The 16841-nt window shown below is 41.5% G+C and overlaps 1 protein-coding gene across 1 annotated transcript; it reads left to right on the forward strand.

The window, feature by feature from the left end:
* The first annotated feature begins 294 nt into the window (after positions 1–294).
* Positions 295–16503, forward strand: LOC311129994 (NADH dehydrogenase [ubiquinone] 1 alpha subcomplex subunit 10, mitochondrial-like). The gene is made up of 10 exons (XM_084162575.1): positions 295–479; positions 929–1097; positions 1373–1588; positions 1807–1893; positions 2129–2250; positions 5242–5309; positions 5435–5489; positions 11373–11458; positions 11628–11736; positions 16254–16503. The coding sequence occupies exons 1-10, from the start codon at positions 405–407 to the stop codon at positions 16320–16322; spliced, it is 1056 nt and encodes a 351-aa protein (XP_084018701.1). The 5' UTR covers positions 295–404; the 3' UTR covers positions 16323–16503.
* Positions 16504–16841: the final 338 nt, after the last annotated feature.

Consider the following 16841-nt stretch of genomic DNA (forward strand, 5'->3'; position numbering starts at 1 on the left):
TTCTGCAATAAAATATCGTACACACTTTTCAGCAGCTGCCACCTACACTCATTAAAAACCCACTACAGACTTCACCATTTCACTACTTTGATCCTATCTGCTCCTGCACCATGCCAACTGCCGGGGAGGACGGGATACCACCACTCAACACACCCTGTAACTCTTCTAAAAGAGACAGTAGCTAGATCATGTTTATCATTTTATAATTCTCTTGCTAGGGCTTGTGGTGCCCTTTTGAATGTCCTATTTTTCTTTCAGGCAATACAATTGCACACTCTTGATGACGTCAATATTACGCGACTACCGGCAAGACCCCCGCCCCTCAACGCGTTATTGTTGCGCCTCGAAGAACTAGCAAATAGGGCGATTTGGGGGACAATCTGTGGTTCTGGTGCTAATTAACCATGGCGTTACGGGTGATCCGGCTGGTCCTCCCCTCGGGGACCGCCGTGTTCAAAGTAGGGACAACTATTCGGACGGTAAGATTGCCTAATTGCCTAAATGCTCTCTCGCGCAACGAAGGGCATCAAGTTCACACGCTTCGGTACAAGGACACCAGAACAACAATTCTAATGCTAACAAGGCTAACAGTCAACAACTATTCTGCAATAATGTATTGTGAATAATTAACAGCAATATGCATTTAACTCAAACAAGATGTCTAGCTAGTTAGCTAAATTAATTAGCTAACGTTCGCTAGATGAGCTCAACATTGGCTAGCTAACTTAGTCATTCTCAGTTTTATCAACTACAATGAGATAGCTATCTATCGAAATATGCTTCATTCATGGTGGGCAGGATGGTCAGAAGGTTGCCCGGTGGACCAGCTATTACCTGTTGACAGGACAGAAGCATGACACTCAAATGCCCATTCAATATTTGATTTGTGAACTACTGTTAATTGATAAACATATCTTCTGTCTTTTAGGCTGGTATTCACACAAGCTCAGTAAGGAACCTGCGGTACGGTTGGTGGGCATATGCACTGGGCGAGAGGACAACCCCAAGGTTCAAGGAGAACAGCAAGATAATCTCTATTGATGGCAACCTGGCCTCAGGAAAGGGAGCGCTGGCCCGGAATCTGGCTGACAAGCTGGGTAATGATCAGGCTGTTGTCAATGCAATTATTGATGTCTAAACTAATTGTTTATTAGGCTTTATAAGTTGGGTAGTTAGAAGTTGATAACGCCAATCATTTTCATTTTTCTGACTCATTTAAAGTGCATAAGAATGTGGCGTAGTTATGGTATTCTTTGGTAGTCCCAACATTTTCCTTTTTTAATCCCTTACCTTTCCTACCTTCTGGGACAAAACAGAAGGGCACAACGACCCCGTAGATTGACAACATGAACACTTTGCCTGATGTCTGTAGGGATGCTGTACATGCCCGAGCCTGACACGCACTACTTGGACAAGATGACAGAGGAGAAGGCGCCTCTGCCAACCGCCTTTAACGGTAACTGCAGCCTGGAGAAGTTCTACGCAGACCCCAAGGCTGCTGACGGGAACTCCTACCGGCTGCAGGCATGGATGTACCTCATGAGGCTCCTGCAGTGGTCAGACGCCATGGAACACCTGCTCACCACAGGTATGGCTGGTTGGCTAAGGAATGCGCTCACATATCACTCACAAATTACAGCAAGATTGTGTTAGGCTATCGGGAAAAACAACAGACATTTAGCTCTTGACCTTACGTTTCTGTAGTTAAATTAATGCCTAGTGTTATTCTAAATGTCTGTTTGCATTTAGATCTTAAACAAACATTATTCTATTCATGCTCTTCTCATAAACTTTCTCTCACTCTAGGCCAAGGTGTGATCTTAGAGCGCTCCCCCTACAGTGACATGGTGTTTGTGGAGGCTATGTTCAAACAGGGCTACATCAGAAGACAGTGTAAGTACTGAAATCCCTATAACGAGGGTGGAACAGATCTGAATAGTCGTATTGCATTGTTATGACTCAGATCTGGTTTAACACCAACCTGAAAATGTCATGATATTGAAAGGTCATTAGTGTTTTAAATAAATAAACTGGGTGAATAAGCTTTTTTTCCTGTATGCCACCATAAATACCAAGGGGGCATTTTACAGTGCTGAGGTTGATGAATCTTGTATGTTCTGTAATGCAGGTGTGGACCACTACAATGAAATTAAAGGTATCAGTATCTGCGAGTTCCTTCCCCCTCACTTGGTCATCTATGTGGACACGCCAGCAGAAGAAGTGCAGAAGAAGCTGAAGACGTCAGGAAAGGTAGGGAGACCCAGGCAAAGAAAATATCATCCATACTATACTCTTCTTGGCATATCGTCTGTCTGTGTGAAAGATCATCCATTATCAGGCGGCAGAACCTGTGGAATGTGACTGAACAAGTTTTATTCAACCGATTTTTGAGACCTGTCCAATAATTATTGTAAATTGTGTGAATGCCTGGCACCGCTAAAAGCTTTTCTTATATTGATGTCGTTGGTGCTTTAAACTAACAGCATTTTAATATTGTCTCAAACTGTACAGTGGTTATGATCTATTTCAGAAACAGAAAACAATATGCTCAGCCTGTTGCAAATGGAGATTAATGTTCTTAATTGGAATCTTTAATTTGCCAAATGCCTATGGTAATCAGTCACAATTACAGAAATGAGTTATGCTTTCCGGCATGCGCTGCCCATTTAGGATCTCTCACACTTGGCAGGCAGGTGGGCCTCACACAGCCTGGTAGTTATTAGCATTGTGGCCCCAGACATAATCCCCTCTTTAAAGATAATCACGGAGGGTTGGTGGAATCCGGTGCAAATCAAGTAAAATATGGAGTCTTAGAGTAGTGCTTAGGACAAGTCATCAGTGCTTAAATCCTAGGCTATTTTCAACTTGCGTCGTTTGATTCATGCTTTAGATCAGTGTTCCAAGTTTTTTTGTTGTGTGTGTTATTCTCACACGTCTCTGATTGGATTGAAGTGTAAAACATATGTTCAGGCATCAGTTTTAAAGCTGATAAATTAGAATCACACTCCCTTAGAGTTATAGATATATCCTCTCAGTGAAACACATGACAGAGCTTTTTTTGCTTTGAAAAATAAAACTTATGCTGTGTGAGAACGTATGCTGTGTGAAAATGTATGCTATTCAATGTTTAGGGTGCTTGTTAAATAACCATTTTCATCTAATGTCCTGTTCAGGCTATATGGCCGAAAGCTGCACTGTGTTTTAGATCGCTAATAGTAGTGGACGTGTAGCATTTTGGCACAAAACCATCTGCTAAACTCCTCAAGGTTTTAAACTTAATACTGGTCAATAAAGGAATGAAATCAAGCTGATGCCCGGATAAGAATCCAAGTGTGGCCCTTGGCATAGATTTGTATCAGTTGCCAGTTCCCACTGAACCGTTTGATAGTGTGTGTGCAATGAGTATTGTCAAGTTAGGCCTCATTACCTTTCCACTCTACAAATCAGATCATTGAAGGTGACAATCTGTTTCAACAGCAGTTCCAAACTGATCTTCTGCTTGTTGACCACTTTGGGTGATAACTTTGAATCCATTTAAGGCACTTCTACTAAGCCAGTAAATTGTGTTGAATGTGGTGTAGCTACAGTGCCTTGCAAAAGTATTCATCCCCCTTGGTGTTTTTCCTATTTTGTTGCAGTACAACCTGTAATTTTAATTTATTTTAATTTGGATTTCATGTAATGGACATACACAAAATAGTCCAAATTGGTGAAGTGAAATGAAAAAAATAATGTGTAAAAAAAATCTAAAAAATAAAGATCGGAAAAGTGGTGCGTGCCTACGTATTCACCCCCTTTGCTATGAAGCCCCTAAATAAGATCTGGTGCAACCAATTACCTTCAGAAGTCACATAATTAGTTAGATTGCACACAGGTGGACTTTATTTAAGTGTCACATGATCTGTCACATGATCTCAGTGTGTATATATACACCTGTTCTGAAAGGCCACAGAGTCTACAACACCATCAAGCAAGCGGCACCATGAAGACCAAGGAGCTCTCCAAACAGGTCAGGGACAAAGTTGTGGAGAAGTACAGATCAGGGTTGGGTTATAAAAAAATATCCGAAACTTTGAACATCCCACGGCGCACCATTAAATCCATTATTAAAAAATTGAAAGAATATGGCACCACAACAAACTTGCCAAGAGAGGGCCGCCCACCAAAACTCACAGACCAGGCAAGGAGGGCATTAATCAGAGAGTCAACAAAGAGACCAAAGATAACCCTGAAGGAGCAGCAATGCTCCACAGCGGAGATTGGAGTATCTGTCCATAGGACCACTTTAAGCCGTACACTCCACAGAGCTGGGCTTTATGGAAGAGTGGCCAGAAAAAAGCCATTGCTTCAAGAAAAAAATAAGCAAAAGGCATGTGGGAGACTCCCCAAACATATGTAAGGTATTCTGGTCAGATGAGACTAAAATTGAGCTTTTTGGCCATCAAGGAAAACACTATGTCTGGTGCAAGCCCAACACCTCTCATCACCCCGAGAACACCATCCCCACAGTGAAGCATGGTGGTGGCAGCATCATGCTGTCGGGATGTTTTTCATCGGCAATTCCTTCAGAATTGAAGGAATGATGGATGGCGCTAAATACAGGGGAATTCTTGAGGGAAACCTGTTTCAGTCTTCCGGAGATTTGAGACTGGGATGGAGGTTCACCTTCCAGCAGGACAATGACACTAAGCACACTGCTAAGGCAACACTTGAGTGGTTTAAGGGGAAATATTTTAATGTCTTGGAATGGCCTAGTCAAAGCCCAGACCTCAATCCAATTGAGACTGACTTAAAGATTGCTATACACCAGCGGAACCCATCCAACTTGAAGGAGCTGGAGCAGTTTTGCCTTGAAGAATGGGCAGAAATCCCAGTGGTTAGATGTGCCAAGCTTATAGAGACATACCCCAAGAGGCTTGCAGCTGTAATTGCTGCAAAAGGTGGCTCTACAAAGTATTGACTTTGGGGGGGGGGGGGGGGTGAATAGTTATGCACGCTCAAGTTTTCTGTTCTTGTTTGTTTCACAATTAAACATATTTTGCATCTTCAAAGTTGTAATTGTTTTGTGTTGTGTAAATCAAATGATACAAACTCTCCCAAAAATCCATTTTAATTCCAGGTTGTAAGGCAACAAAATAGGAAAAATGCCAAGGGGGGTGAATACTTTCGCAAGCCACTGTATTGTATCTTTTCAAATAGCCTATTTTCTAAAGTGTGTTGTTGTTCCTGTCTTACCCTCAGAATGTACCCCTACCCTATCTGAAGAGCATTGAGGATGCCTACAAGAAGACCTACCTTCCCAAAATCAGGTTAGTGGACTACAAAGCTGTCTAGTGAAGGGAATACTATCCTTGATACTTCTGCGATGACCACATGGATGGCTCTTCATGAGCTCTTCACTCTTTTGAGAGTTTTTTTTTCTTCTGTATTTCAGTGAGAATGCAGAATTGCTCGCTTATGATGCAACCCAGGCACAAGACATCGAGAGGGTAAGAAAATACAGTGCATGACTAGGGGGGGGGGGGGGGGGGGGCAATGCTTGCTTTTTGTCCTCCCCTACATTTGATTTGAATCTGATCACCCACTAAGTAATTTCTCATTTTTGCAGATGAAAAGTGTTAGCGTTATGACATAGCCAGTGAATATACTGGAACAACTTTGGATTTCTTTGCTTCTCTTCTCCTGCTTCGACCATGCTTTTGCTACCCGCATTGCAATTGCTGTTCTCATTATGAAATGATCAACTTTACCCTGTATATCTAAAAATGACCATATATACTGATTGTTTCAAGCAAAACTAACAAAACTAGTGCTGATGGGGAACCAAAATACAATCTAATGTAAGCCCCGATTAGCATGTAGCCTACCTATAGCCAGATGAGTTGTCTCCGGCGGTAGCTTAGGCTACTTTTATTCCGGTAAAATACAATTTTCAACAGCGCATTTGATAAAAAAAATTACCTAGCAAATTACATCGTGGTGATGGGAGTAGGGGGAAACGATACAGTTACATATCGGGATATTATCTTTGATGATATATCGTATAGTTTTGACAATATCGCAATATTATTTTTACTCTAGTTGTCTGTACCTGCACCAAAAGTCCAGTATTTTTCCTTCATAGTTTGTTCGACATCTTCTTTTTTAAACAGGGAGCCAATTTGTTTTCAGCACATTTATTTCCATGACTGATTTTATGGCTCTCTCGTCCCTCTGCGGCAGACATATGGTGAGCAAAATGTTTGGAACATCAAATCGCAATACATATAGAATCGTGAGAATCTGTTTATTCTCGGTAATACCAATCATCCCACCGAAGACATTCTTTAAAAAGTATACTCTGATATAAGACTTTATATGGGCAAATAAAACTCAAAGAATAAAAAGGAAAGCTTTACATCTGCCTAAGTCTGAGGGGGATTTTAACCTTCCAGACATGGAATTGTGTGTCAACTCGCCACCCAAGGCCTTTACTTGCGACATACACGGAGTGTACAAATTAGGAACACCTGACATAGACAGACTGACCAGGGGAATCCAGGTGAAAGCTATGATCCCTTATTGATGTCACCTTGCTGCTGGTGACTCTCAGATCCACCTCTACGCAGACGACACCATTTTGTATACATCTGGCCCTTCATTGGACACTGTGTTAACAAACCTCCAAACGAGCTTCAATTCCATACAACACTCCTTCAGTAGCCTCCAACTGCTCTTAAACACTAGTAAAACTAAATGCATGCTCTTCAACCGAACGCTGCTTGCACCCGCCCACCCGACTAGAATCACTACTCTCGACGGGTCTGACCTAGAGTATGTGGACAACTACAAATATCTAGGTGTCTGGTTAGACTGTAAACTCTCCTTCCAGACTCACATTAAGAATCTCCAATCCAAAGTTAAATCTAGAATCGGTTTCCTATTTCGCAACAAAGCCTCCTTCACTCATGCTGCCAAACATGCCCTCGTAAAACTGACTATCCTACCGATCCTTGACTTCGGCGATGTCATTTACAAAATAGCCTCCAACACTCTACTCAGAAAATTGGATGTAGTCTATCACAGTGCCATCCGTTTTGTCTCCAAAGCCCCATATAATACCCACCACTGTGACCTGTACGCTTTTGTTGGCTGGTCCTCACTACATATTCGTCGCCAAACCCACTGGCTCCAGGCCATCTATAAATCACTGCTAGGCAAATCCCCGTCTTATCTTAGCTCATTGGTCACCATAACAACACCCACCCGTAGTCTGCGCTCCAGCTGGTATATCTCACTGGTCATCCCCAAAGCCAACACCTCCTTTGGCCGCAATTCCTTCCAGTTCTCTGCTGCCAATGACTGGAACAAATTGCAAAAATCTCTGAAGCTGGAGACACTTATCTCCCTCACTAACTTTAAGCATCAGTTGTCTGAGCACCTTACCGATCACTGCACCTGTACACAGCCCATCTGAAATTAGCCCGCCCAACTACCTCATCCCTATATTGTTATTTATTTTGCTCATTTGTACCCCAGTATCTCTATTTGCACATCATCTCTTGCACATCTATCATTCCAGTGTTAATACTAATTGTAATTATTTTGCACTATAGCCTATTTTATTGCCTTACCTCCATAACTTGCTAAATTTGCACACACTGTATATTATATGTATTTCTGTTGTATTTTTGACTTTGTTTTGTTTTACCCCATATGTAACTCTGTTGTTGTTTTTATCGCACTGCTTTGCTTTATCTTGGCCAGGTCGCAGTTGTAAATGAGAACTTGTTCTCAACTGGTTTACCTGGTTAATAAAGGTGAAATAAAAAATAAATAAAAAAAACCTGTTAAATCCACTTCAATCAGTGTAGCTGAAGGGGAGGAGTCCGGTTAACAAATGATTTTTAAGCCTTGAGACAATTGAGACATGGATTGTATGTGTGCCATTCAGAGGGTGAATAGACAAGACAAAATATTGAAGTGCCTTTTGAGTGGGGTATGGTAGTAGGTGCCAGGCGCACTGGTTTGAGTGTGTCAAGAACTGCAACGCTGCTGGATTTTTCACGCTCAACAGTTTCCCGTGTGTATCAAGAATGGTCCACCACCCAAAGGACATCCAGACAACTTGACACAACTGTGGGAAGCATTGGAGTGAACATGGGCCAGCATCCCTGTGGAACGCTTTCGACACCTTGTAGTCCATGCCCCGACAAATTGAGGCTATTCTGAGGGCAAAAGGTCAATATTAGCAAGGTGTTCCTACTGTTTTGCGCATTCTCATCCCCAGAATCTTTTCACGTGTCTTTTCAAAGGATAAAGCTAAGAACTTTTAAAACGTCATAGTTAAGAACACTACAATATCAGTCCCTAAAAATACAACCTTATGGAACAATCCTTGGATAGCTTTTCAGAATTTACCGATTTTTAAATTGGTCCACATGGAAAACTAAACACATAGAAAACCTTAAATGACTTGATTTATTTCCATTACAGAATTCAAAAGCAATTCTGGACTGACCAATGTAGATATTTTCAAATACAAATTCAAGAAATTTCGATTTTAAATCTTGAGGGAACCCTATTTGAGTCAGAAGTGGATGTTCATATGATAGATGGTATGAGATACAAAGGCTCTCATAGAGCCCATCTAACTAACAGGCTCTCATAGAGCCCATCTAACTAACAGGCTCTCATAGAGCCCATCTAACTAACAGGCTCTCATAGAGCCCATCTAACTAACAGGCTCTCATAGAGCCCATCTAACTAACAGGCTCTCATAGAGCCCATCTAACTAACAGGCTCTCATAGAGCCCATCTAACTAACAGGCTCTCATAGAGCCCATCTAACTAACAGGCTCTCATAGAGCCCATCTAACTAACAGGCTCTCATAGAGCCCATCTAACTAACAGGCTCTCATAGAGCCCATCTAACTAACAGGCTCTCATAGAGCCCATCTAACTAACAGGCTCTCATAGAGCCCATCTAACTAACAGGCTCTCATAGAGCCCATCTAACTAACAGGCTCTCATAGAGCCCATCTAACTAACAGGCTCTCACAGAGCCCATCTAACTAACAGGCTCTCACAGAGCCCATCTAACTAACAGGCTCTCACAGAGCCCATCTAACTAACAGGCTCTCATAGAGCCCATCTAACTAACAGGCTCTCATAGAGCCCATCTAACTAACAGGCTCTCATAGAGCCCATCTAACTAACAGGCTCTCATAGAGCCCATCTAACTAACAGGCTCTCATAGAGCCCATCTAACTAACAGGCTCTCATAGAGCCCATCTAACTAACAGGCTCTCATAGAGCCCATCTAACTAACAGGCTCTCATAGAGCCCATCTAACTAACAGGCTCTCATAGAGCCCATCTAACTAACAGGCTCTCATAGAGCCCATCTAACTAACAGGCTCTCATAGAGCCCATCTAACTAACAGGCTCTCATAGAGCCCATCTAACTAACAGGCTCTTAGACAAAAAGAGCTGTGCTATAAAGTCCAAAAGCTATTGGCAGAGTTAAAAAGTTGGCTGTCAGAAGTATTACTACGTAAATTTACTTTTAATCCGTTTGTCTGCATAGTTCAAGACATGGCATGTGAGGGTGCAGTGAGATACCCGATGGGTTGGACTTTCCTTTTCTCGTCAATTATCTTGAAAAAAAAAACTTACACTTAACTGGAAATCAACCAATCCTCCCTCGTTAACACATTGGAAAGGTCAAATGCTTTGTTATCTAAATGTTGAAAGTGCGTGGGTGATAGAGAGAAACAGGATGGTGCAGTTTGAGGCCATGTGGCGGAGAGTGATGTGGGCGCTGGAGATGGGGGGGGGGGGGGGGGGGGGGGGGTGAGCTGGTGGGTCTGGGCAGTGTTGAAGTTGTGAATGTTTGTTTGTGTATGTTTTGTAATGTATATTATTTTAAAAATAATCGTACCCCAATACAGATTGTAATAAAGCTGGTTAGACAACCCGAGACGTGGGGCAAGTACTGGATTGAGCAGAGTAGCGGGACGCTGCCACCACCCTTAGTTTGACCGGTATGGTCCGCCGTCAGAGGATAGGACATCAAAACTCAACACAGATATAGCAAACAATGATCTTTATTAACTACACCCTTTCATAAGACGGTGTGCATGAAATGCTAGGCGACCTGCTAAATTCCTGCAGTCTCTGTAACCCAATCAGAAGTACTACAATGACCTGAAGGTGTAAGGCACACTATTAAGCTAAAAAGTGACACAACGAAAGAGGACATAACATTGAACATTTTAAATGTAACATTTTAAAAACACTTGGCTCTCCCAGTTGACTGGGCGTGTGCAACACCGTTGGACCGTTTGGCGTGGCTAGTGGGGGAGATGGATCGCAACCATAGCAACCCCATGTCTTATCTGGTTCCCCAAATTCCCCCTCACTACCTGTCTTCCCCACCGGCTTCCCTACCCAGCAGCGAATGACAACCTCCCCCCATTAAGATGAGTGCAATGTGGATACTTGCAAAGGCTGCAAGCCCAATGTTCATCAAAGCACGGCTCCCCCGCCAAGACCTGCCGACGCTCTCGGCTCTGCCTTTATCAGTTTCTCAGAGTCTGTCGATGTGCCCTTGAGCAAGGCACTTAACCCTAATTGCTCCTGTAAGTCGCTCTGGATAAGAGCGTCTGCAAAATGACTAAAATGTAAATGTAAAATGTTCCTGGCAATTCCCAGCCCTATTACATTGGTTGTCACTTAACTAATAAAGCCTAATATTGCACAAGCCATTTTACAAACATTTTAATGCTCAAGGTGACCTGCAGATGTGCCAGATCAGGAATAGGCCTACCTCTCTTTGGTCAGTGCACGAAGCTGCACACAGCGCGCAGTTTGACTATGCTACTGATATTGCCTGGGTTTTTTTGGCATGGAAAATGACCTGTAGATCAATGGCTGTCAACATAATTGTATGCTTAGTTCCACACTGAAGGAGAGGACGCAGTTGTCAGAAAATATTAGGTATTTTCGGAAGGTAGAGCGAGAGGAATTTGAGCAACAACAAAAAAAAGTTAGCCGCCGATTTGTAACATTTGAACCGATTTTTCTGACCGATGCATGCTACATTTGGATCGGTTTGGGGTCACGCAGACTGATGCACTCATGTCTTAAACATTTGAAACGGGACTGATTCGTATGGGTGAATCGCTACATCTCTACTAGAGACATGGATAATAATTGGAGACCCTTGTAGTTTCTGGTGAGAACACAAACATGCTGTTGATGTTATGTTATAGGTCTTCCCAATGCATGAACCTGAAATGCACTGATTGCTATTGGTAACCCCTCTTATTCCCTTACAGAATCCTCTCGTCAAAATAGACTTACATTTCTTTTAGTTTTTCTCATCTACAGATTGCAGAAGACATTGAGTACTTGAAGTTCGAGAAAGGACCTTGGGTAGAACAGGATGATGTCACATTACACTACATGAGAATGCTGTAAGTATAACCACTTCATTTGTTCCCTACATGTGTAGACCTAAAACAAAGTGTTGTCGGTACATTCCTGTCACGTACAGTACATGGGTAGGCCTATACTGTATAGTTCATATTGGCGCTCTGTAGGCCTTCTCATCAGCCTGCTGTTTTCCTGCCTCTCTCCCCCCAGGGTGGAAGACAAGATGAGGGTGGCAGACCTGACCCTTGTACCCAACTTCCTCCCTGAGGTCACCATCGGAGCTCACGAGTATGACGCAGGCTACTACGCCTTCAAATCGGTAAGGGAGAAAAGTGCTCTACTTCTCTAATGATGTTAGATCACCTGATATATCCAGACTACTTCACTAATGATGTTAGATCACCTGATATATCCAGACTACTTCACTAATGATGTTAGATCACCTGATATATCCAGACTACTTCACTAATGATGTTAGATCACCTGATATATCCAGACTACTTCACTAATGATGTTAGATCACCTGATATATCCAGACTACTTCACTAATGATGTTAGATCACCTGATATATCCAGACTACTTCACTAATGATGTTAGATCACCTGATATATCCAGACTACTTCACTAATGATGTTAGATCACCTGATATATCCAGACTACTTCACTAATGATGTTGTGGTGCTAGATGACCTGATATAACCACACTATGAGAGAAGTGGAGTATAATGAGGTCGACCTAAACCATACTGGATAATGAGGTAGACCTAAACCATACTGGATAATGAGGTCGACCTAAACACTACTCCTTTTCACCTTTTTTTTTTTTTTGTGTGTAGTATTTTCCTTCTCCCTCTCTTCTGGGTTGTGTCCGTCCACAGTGATTTTTCCTCCATCATAAACAACTATTTTGTTAGCTGAAATATCTAATGATAAAGAGAAATGCCAGATGTGGAATATTCTCCAAGTCATTGTCATCATCAGTCTTGCAGGAAAACATTCTGTTCTGACCTTTAAAGTTTATTGACTGGAGATGAGTTGTCTGGCTGCTGCTATAAAATGGGGGTATATAATGTGCTACAGGGTTCTTTGAGATGACATTTTGCTTGTTGCGCATTATCATACTGGAACAAGTGGGAGGATAATCTTGGGGAATGTGAACTTTGGCGAGCTTAGGTTGTCTAAACCTTCCGTACTTCTATGTTGACAAAGTTCACTTCTGCTGAAGTGCAGGGTAGGATTCTGCAATAGAGCATGTACTGTACTGTGTTTGACAAAACTAGGAACCGATAGGGGCTTGTCTGTTTGGTGATTCATTAAGGCTTCGCCAGCTAAAAAACTTGAGTTGAACAGCAGATGCCAAGAACTCAAACAAAGTAAATAAAATACAACTTTAATGCCTATCAATATTGATATTAGCAATCAAACACCACTTCTCCAATCTTGAATTATTGTCTTTGAAGCTGTAAATAAATGTATTTATTTTTAGCTTCTTTGACTGCCTGATAACAGTTAAGAGAAAGCGAAGCAGTGTTAATGTAGGACTCTGTTAATTCTAGACTATTTTTGTTTCATACTCACAAGACTAATGGTGTAGCATGGCCCGGGTGACAGAGAGCGGCCTGGCAGTCTATCATATTAGCAGTAACTAATGCAGTAACTTATCACATTAGCAGTATCTTATCATATTAGCAGTATCTTATCATATTAGCAGTAACTAATGCAGTAACTTATCATATTAGCAGTAACTAATGCAGTAACTTATCACATTAGCAGTAACTAATGCAGTAACTTATCATATTAGCAGTAACTTATCATATTAGCAGTATTTTATCACATTAGCAGTAACTAATGCAGTAACTTATCACATTAGCAGTAACTCATAACGTGCTGTTTTCCAAGGCTCTGAGGTGATGGATTGCAATGTCGCCCCCAGTGACACAAACACTTTGCTATACCATTAGTCTTCACTATCATCCAACGTCCAAGGATGGATGAGTCTTGAGTGGCTGGTTCTTCAAAGCTTAGGGGGTTAAGTAGGTCCGGCTCCTTAAATCAGAGAACTGCCCAAGTGACCTGTGGAATCTCACTTCTTACCCAAGCAATTCCCACAACTGTTTTTGGACTTATGGTGATTGAAACCCCTTGCATTGGCTTAGTTTTAATTATTGGTTAGTAAAGTATAGGCTATGACTTGCCCCCTGCCTCAGAGGGTTTCAGAACATATTAACTATTACCCACTTGATGTAATTCCATGCTCAGCCTTAAAGGGATACTTTGGGATGTTGGCAACGAGGCCCTTTATCTACTTCCCCAGAGTCAGATGAACTCATGGATACCATTTTTTATGTACCTGCCTGCAGTTTGAAGGAAGTTGCAAACTAGCACTGGCGCAATTGCTAACGAGCGTTAGTCATTGCGCTAACGCTAGTTAGCATTGGCTCGCGAAACTACCTCTAACTTCTTTCATACTGAACACAGAGACATAAAAATGGTATCCACAAGTTCATCTGACTCTGGGGAAGTAGATTAGCAGAATCCCAAAGTATCCCTTTTAAGTCGTTCTTGTTTACTTTTAGCCAACCTGTCTAATGTTCCTTGCAACTTCACTTACATTTCCTTGCTATATTATATTTGCCAACTATTCCAGCACATCCCAGATGTGTTAGCATGCCTAATAGGCTATTTCCCATGTCACTCCTCTCCATCTAACCACTGACCACTTTAATAAATGGAATACTAGTCACTTTAATAATGGCACTTTAATAAATGGAATACTAGTCACTTTAATAATGGCACTTTAATAAATGGAACACTAGTCACTTTAATAATGCCACTTTAATAATGTTGACATATCTTGCATTACTCCTCTCATATGTACAGTTGAAGTCGGAAGTTAACATACACTTAGTCATTAAAACTCATTTTTCAACCACTCCACACATTTCTTGTTAACAAACTATAGTTTTGGCAAGTCGGTTAGGACATCTACTTTGTGCATGACACAAGTAATTTTTTCAACAATTGTTTACAGACAGATTATTTCACTTATAATTCACTGTATCACAATTCCATTGGGTCAGAAGTTTACATACACTAAGTTGACTGTCCCTTTTAAACAGCTTGGAAAATTCTAGAAAATGATATCATGGCTTTAGAAGCTTCTGATAGGCTAATTGGCATAATTTGAGTCAATTGGAGGTGTACCTGTGGATGTATTTCAAGGCCTACCTTCAAACTTTGCTTGACATCATGGGAAAATCAAACGAAATCAGCAAAGACCTCACAAAAAAATTGTAGACCTCCACAAGTCTGGTTCATCCTTGGGAGCAATTTCCAAACAACTGAAGGTACCACGTTCATCTGTACAAACAATAGTACGCAAGTATAAACACCATGGGACCACGCAGCCGTCATACCGCTCAGGAAGGAGACGCGTTCTGTCTCCTAGAGATTAACGTACTTTGGTGCGAAAATTGCAAATAAATCCCAGAACAACAGCAAAGGACCTTGTGAAGATGCTGGAGGAAACATGTACAAAAGTATCTATAGCCACAGTAAAACTAGTCCTATATCGACATAACCTGAAAGGCCGCTCAGCAAGGAAGAAGCCACTGCTCCAAAACCGCCATAAAAAAGCCAGACTACTTTTTGCAACTGCACATGGGGACAAAGATCATTCTTTTTGGAGAAATGTCCTCTGGTCTGATGAAACAAAAATAGAACTGTTTGGCCATAATGACCATCGTTATGTTTGGAGGAAAAAGGGGAACGCTTGTAAGCCGAAGAACACCATCCCAACCGTGAAGCACAGGGGTGGCAGCATCATGCTGTGGGGGTGTTTTGCTGCAGGAGGGACTGGTGCACTTCACAAAATAGATGGCATCATGAGGAAGGAAAATTATGTGGATATATTGAAGCAACATCTCAAGACATCCGTCAGGAAGTTAAAGCTTGGTCGCAAATGGGTCTTCCAAATGGACAATGACCCCAAGCATACTTCCAAAGTTGTGGCAAAATGGCTTAAGGACAACAAAGTCAAGGTATTGGAGTGGCCATCACAAAGCCCTGACCTCAATCCTATAGAACATTTGTGGGCAGAACTGAAAAAGTGTGTGCGAGCAAGGAGGCCTTCAAACCAGACTCAGTTACACCAGCTCTGTCAGGAGGAATGGGCCAAAATTCACCCAACTTATTGTGGGAAGCTTGTGGAAGGCTACCCGTAACGTTTGACCCAAGTTAAACAATTTAAAGGCAATGCTACCAAATACTAATTGAGTGTATGTAAACTTCTGACCCACTGGGAATGTGATGAAAGAAATAAAAGCTGAAATAAATCATTCTCTCTACTATTATTCTGACATTTCACATTCTTAAAATAAAGTGGTGATCCTAACTGACCTAAGACAGGGAATTTTTTACTAGGATTAAATGTCAGGAATTGTGAAAAACTGAGTAAGGTGTATGTGAACTTCCGACTTCAACTGTATATACTGTATTCTATACTATCGTAATAATGTTTACATATCTTGCATTACCCATCTCATATGTATATACTATATTCTATACTATCTATTGCATCTTAGACTATGCCGCTCTGACAATTACATTGCTCATCCATATATTTATATATTCTTTTTCCATTCCTTTACTTAGATTTGTGTGTATTAGATATTTGTTGTGGAACTGTTAGATATTACTTGCTAGATATTACTGCACTGTCGGAACTAGAAGCACAAACATTTCAACACACTCGCAATAACAGCTGCTAACCATGTGTATGTGACCAATACATTTGATTTGAATTCAATCAACTCATTTTCTTTTCTCTTCAAAAGCTCCTGGGAAAGAAGTACGCTGCAGGTTATAACGCAGATGTTGGCGATAAGAACATCTGGCTGAAGTGAAGGCGTGGACCTGACTATTCCGGAGCTGATTGGTGTAGATTCATGTTTCCTTCCTCATTCCCTCCCTATGGGCGGAGAGATCAAAATATGGGCTCATCCATTCAATCCAATCAGCAACGTTCTGACTGTGTATCAAGGAGAAATTGTATGTATTAAAAAAATTAAATCTAAAAAACTTTTCAAAATGGCAGTGTTCTTTCATGTTTATAAAATATGCATCTAGCTTTTTCAAGAAAGATAATAGCAATTGGAATGAAAGAGGAGATATTTCAGCTCATCCTAAATCATATTACTGACTTTTATTCAGGGAACTTTCAAGTTTGCTGTCCCAGTTTAAGTGACTTGCATCATTATAATGTGTCCTTTAGTCTTTTCTTTAGCAGATGCTTCAGAGTGACTGAGTCGGTGCATATTGAGGTGTTCCAGCCCCATAGGGGCTCTGAAAGCAGGTAGCCAATTCGACAGGCCTTCACAGTGTGCCTGTTGTACTGAACGTGTCTGCCATACTGAAGTGGCTCA

This window comes from Coregonus lavaretus, assembly GCF_964263955.1.
Source record: "Coregonus lavaretus genome assembly, chromosome: 5".
In the NCBI taxonomy this organism is placed as follows: Eukaryota; Metazoa; Chordata; class Actinopteri; order Salmoniformes; family Salmonidae; genus Coregonus; species Coregonus lavaretus.

Excerpts from the sequence above, each read along its gene's own strand:
- LOC311129994 (XM_084162575.1), top strand. The coding sequence starts at position 405 with ATGGCGTTACGGGTGATCCGGCTGGTCCTCCCCTCGGGGACCGCCGTG. Across the intron at positions 1,894-2,128 it reads GGGCTACATCAGAAGACAGT|GTGTGGACCACTACAATGAA; the intron begins GTAAGTACTGAA and ends TCTGTAATGCAG. Across the intron at positions 11,459-11,627 it reads TTACACTACATGAGAATGCT|GGTGGAAGACAAGATGAGGG; the intron begins GTAAGTATAACC and ends CTCTCCCCCCAG.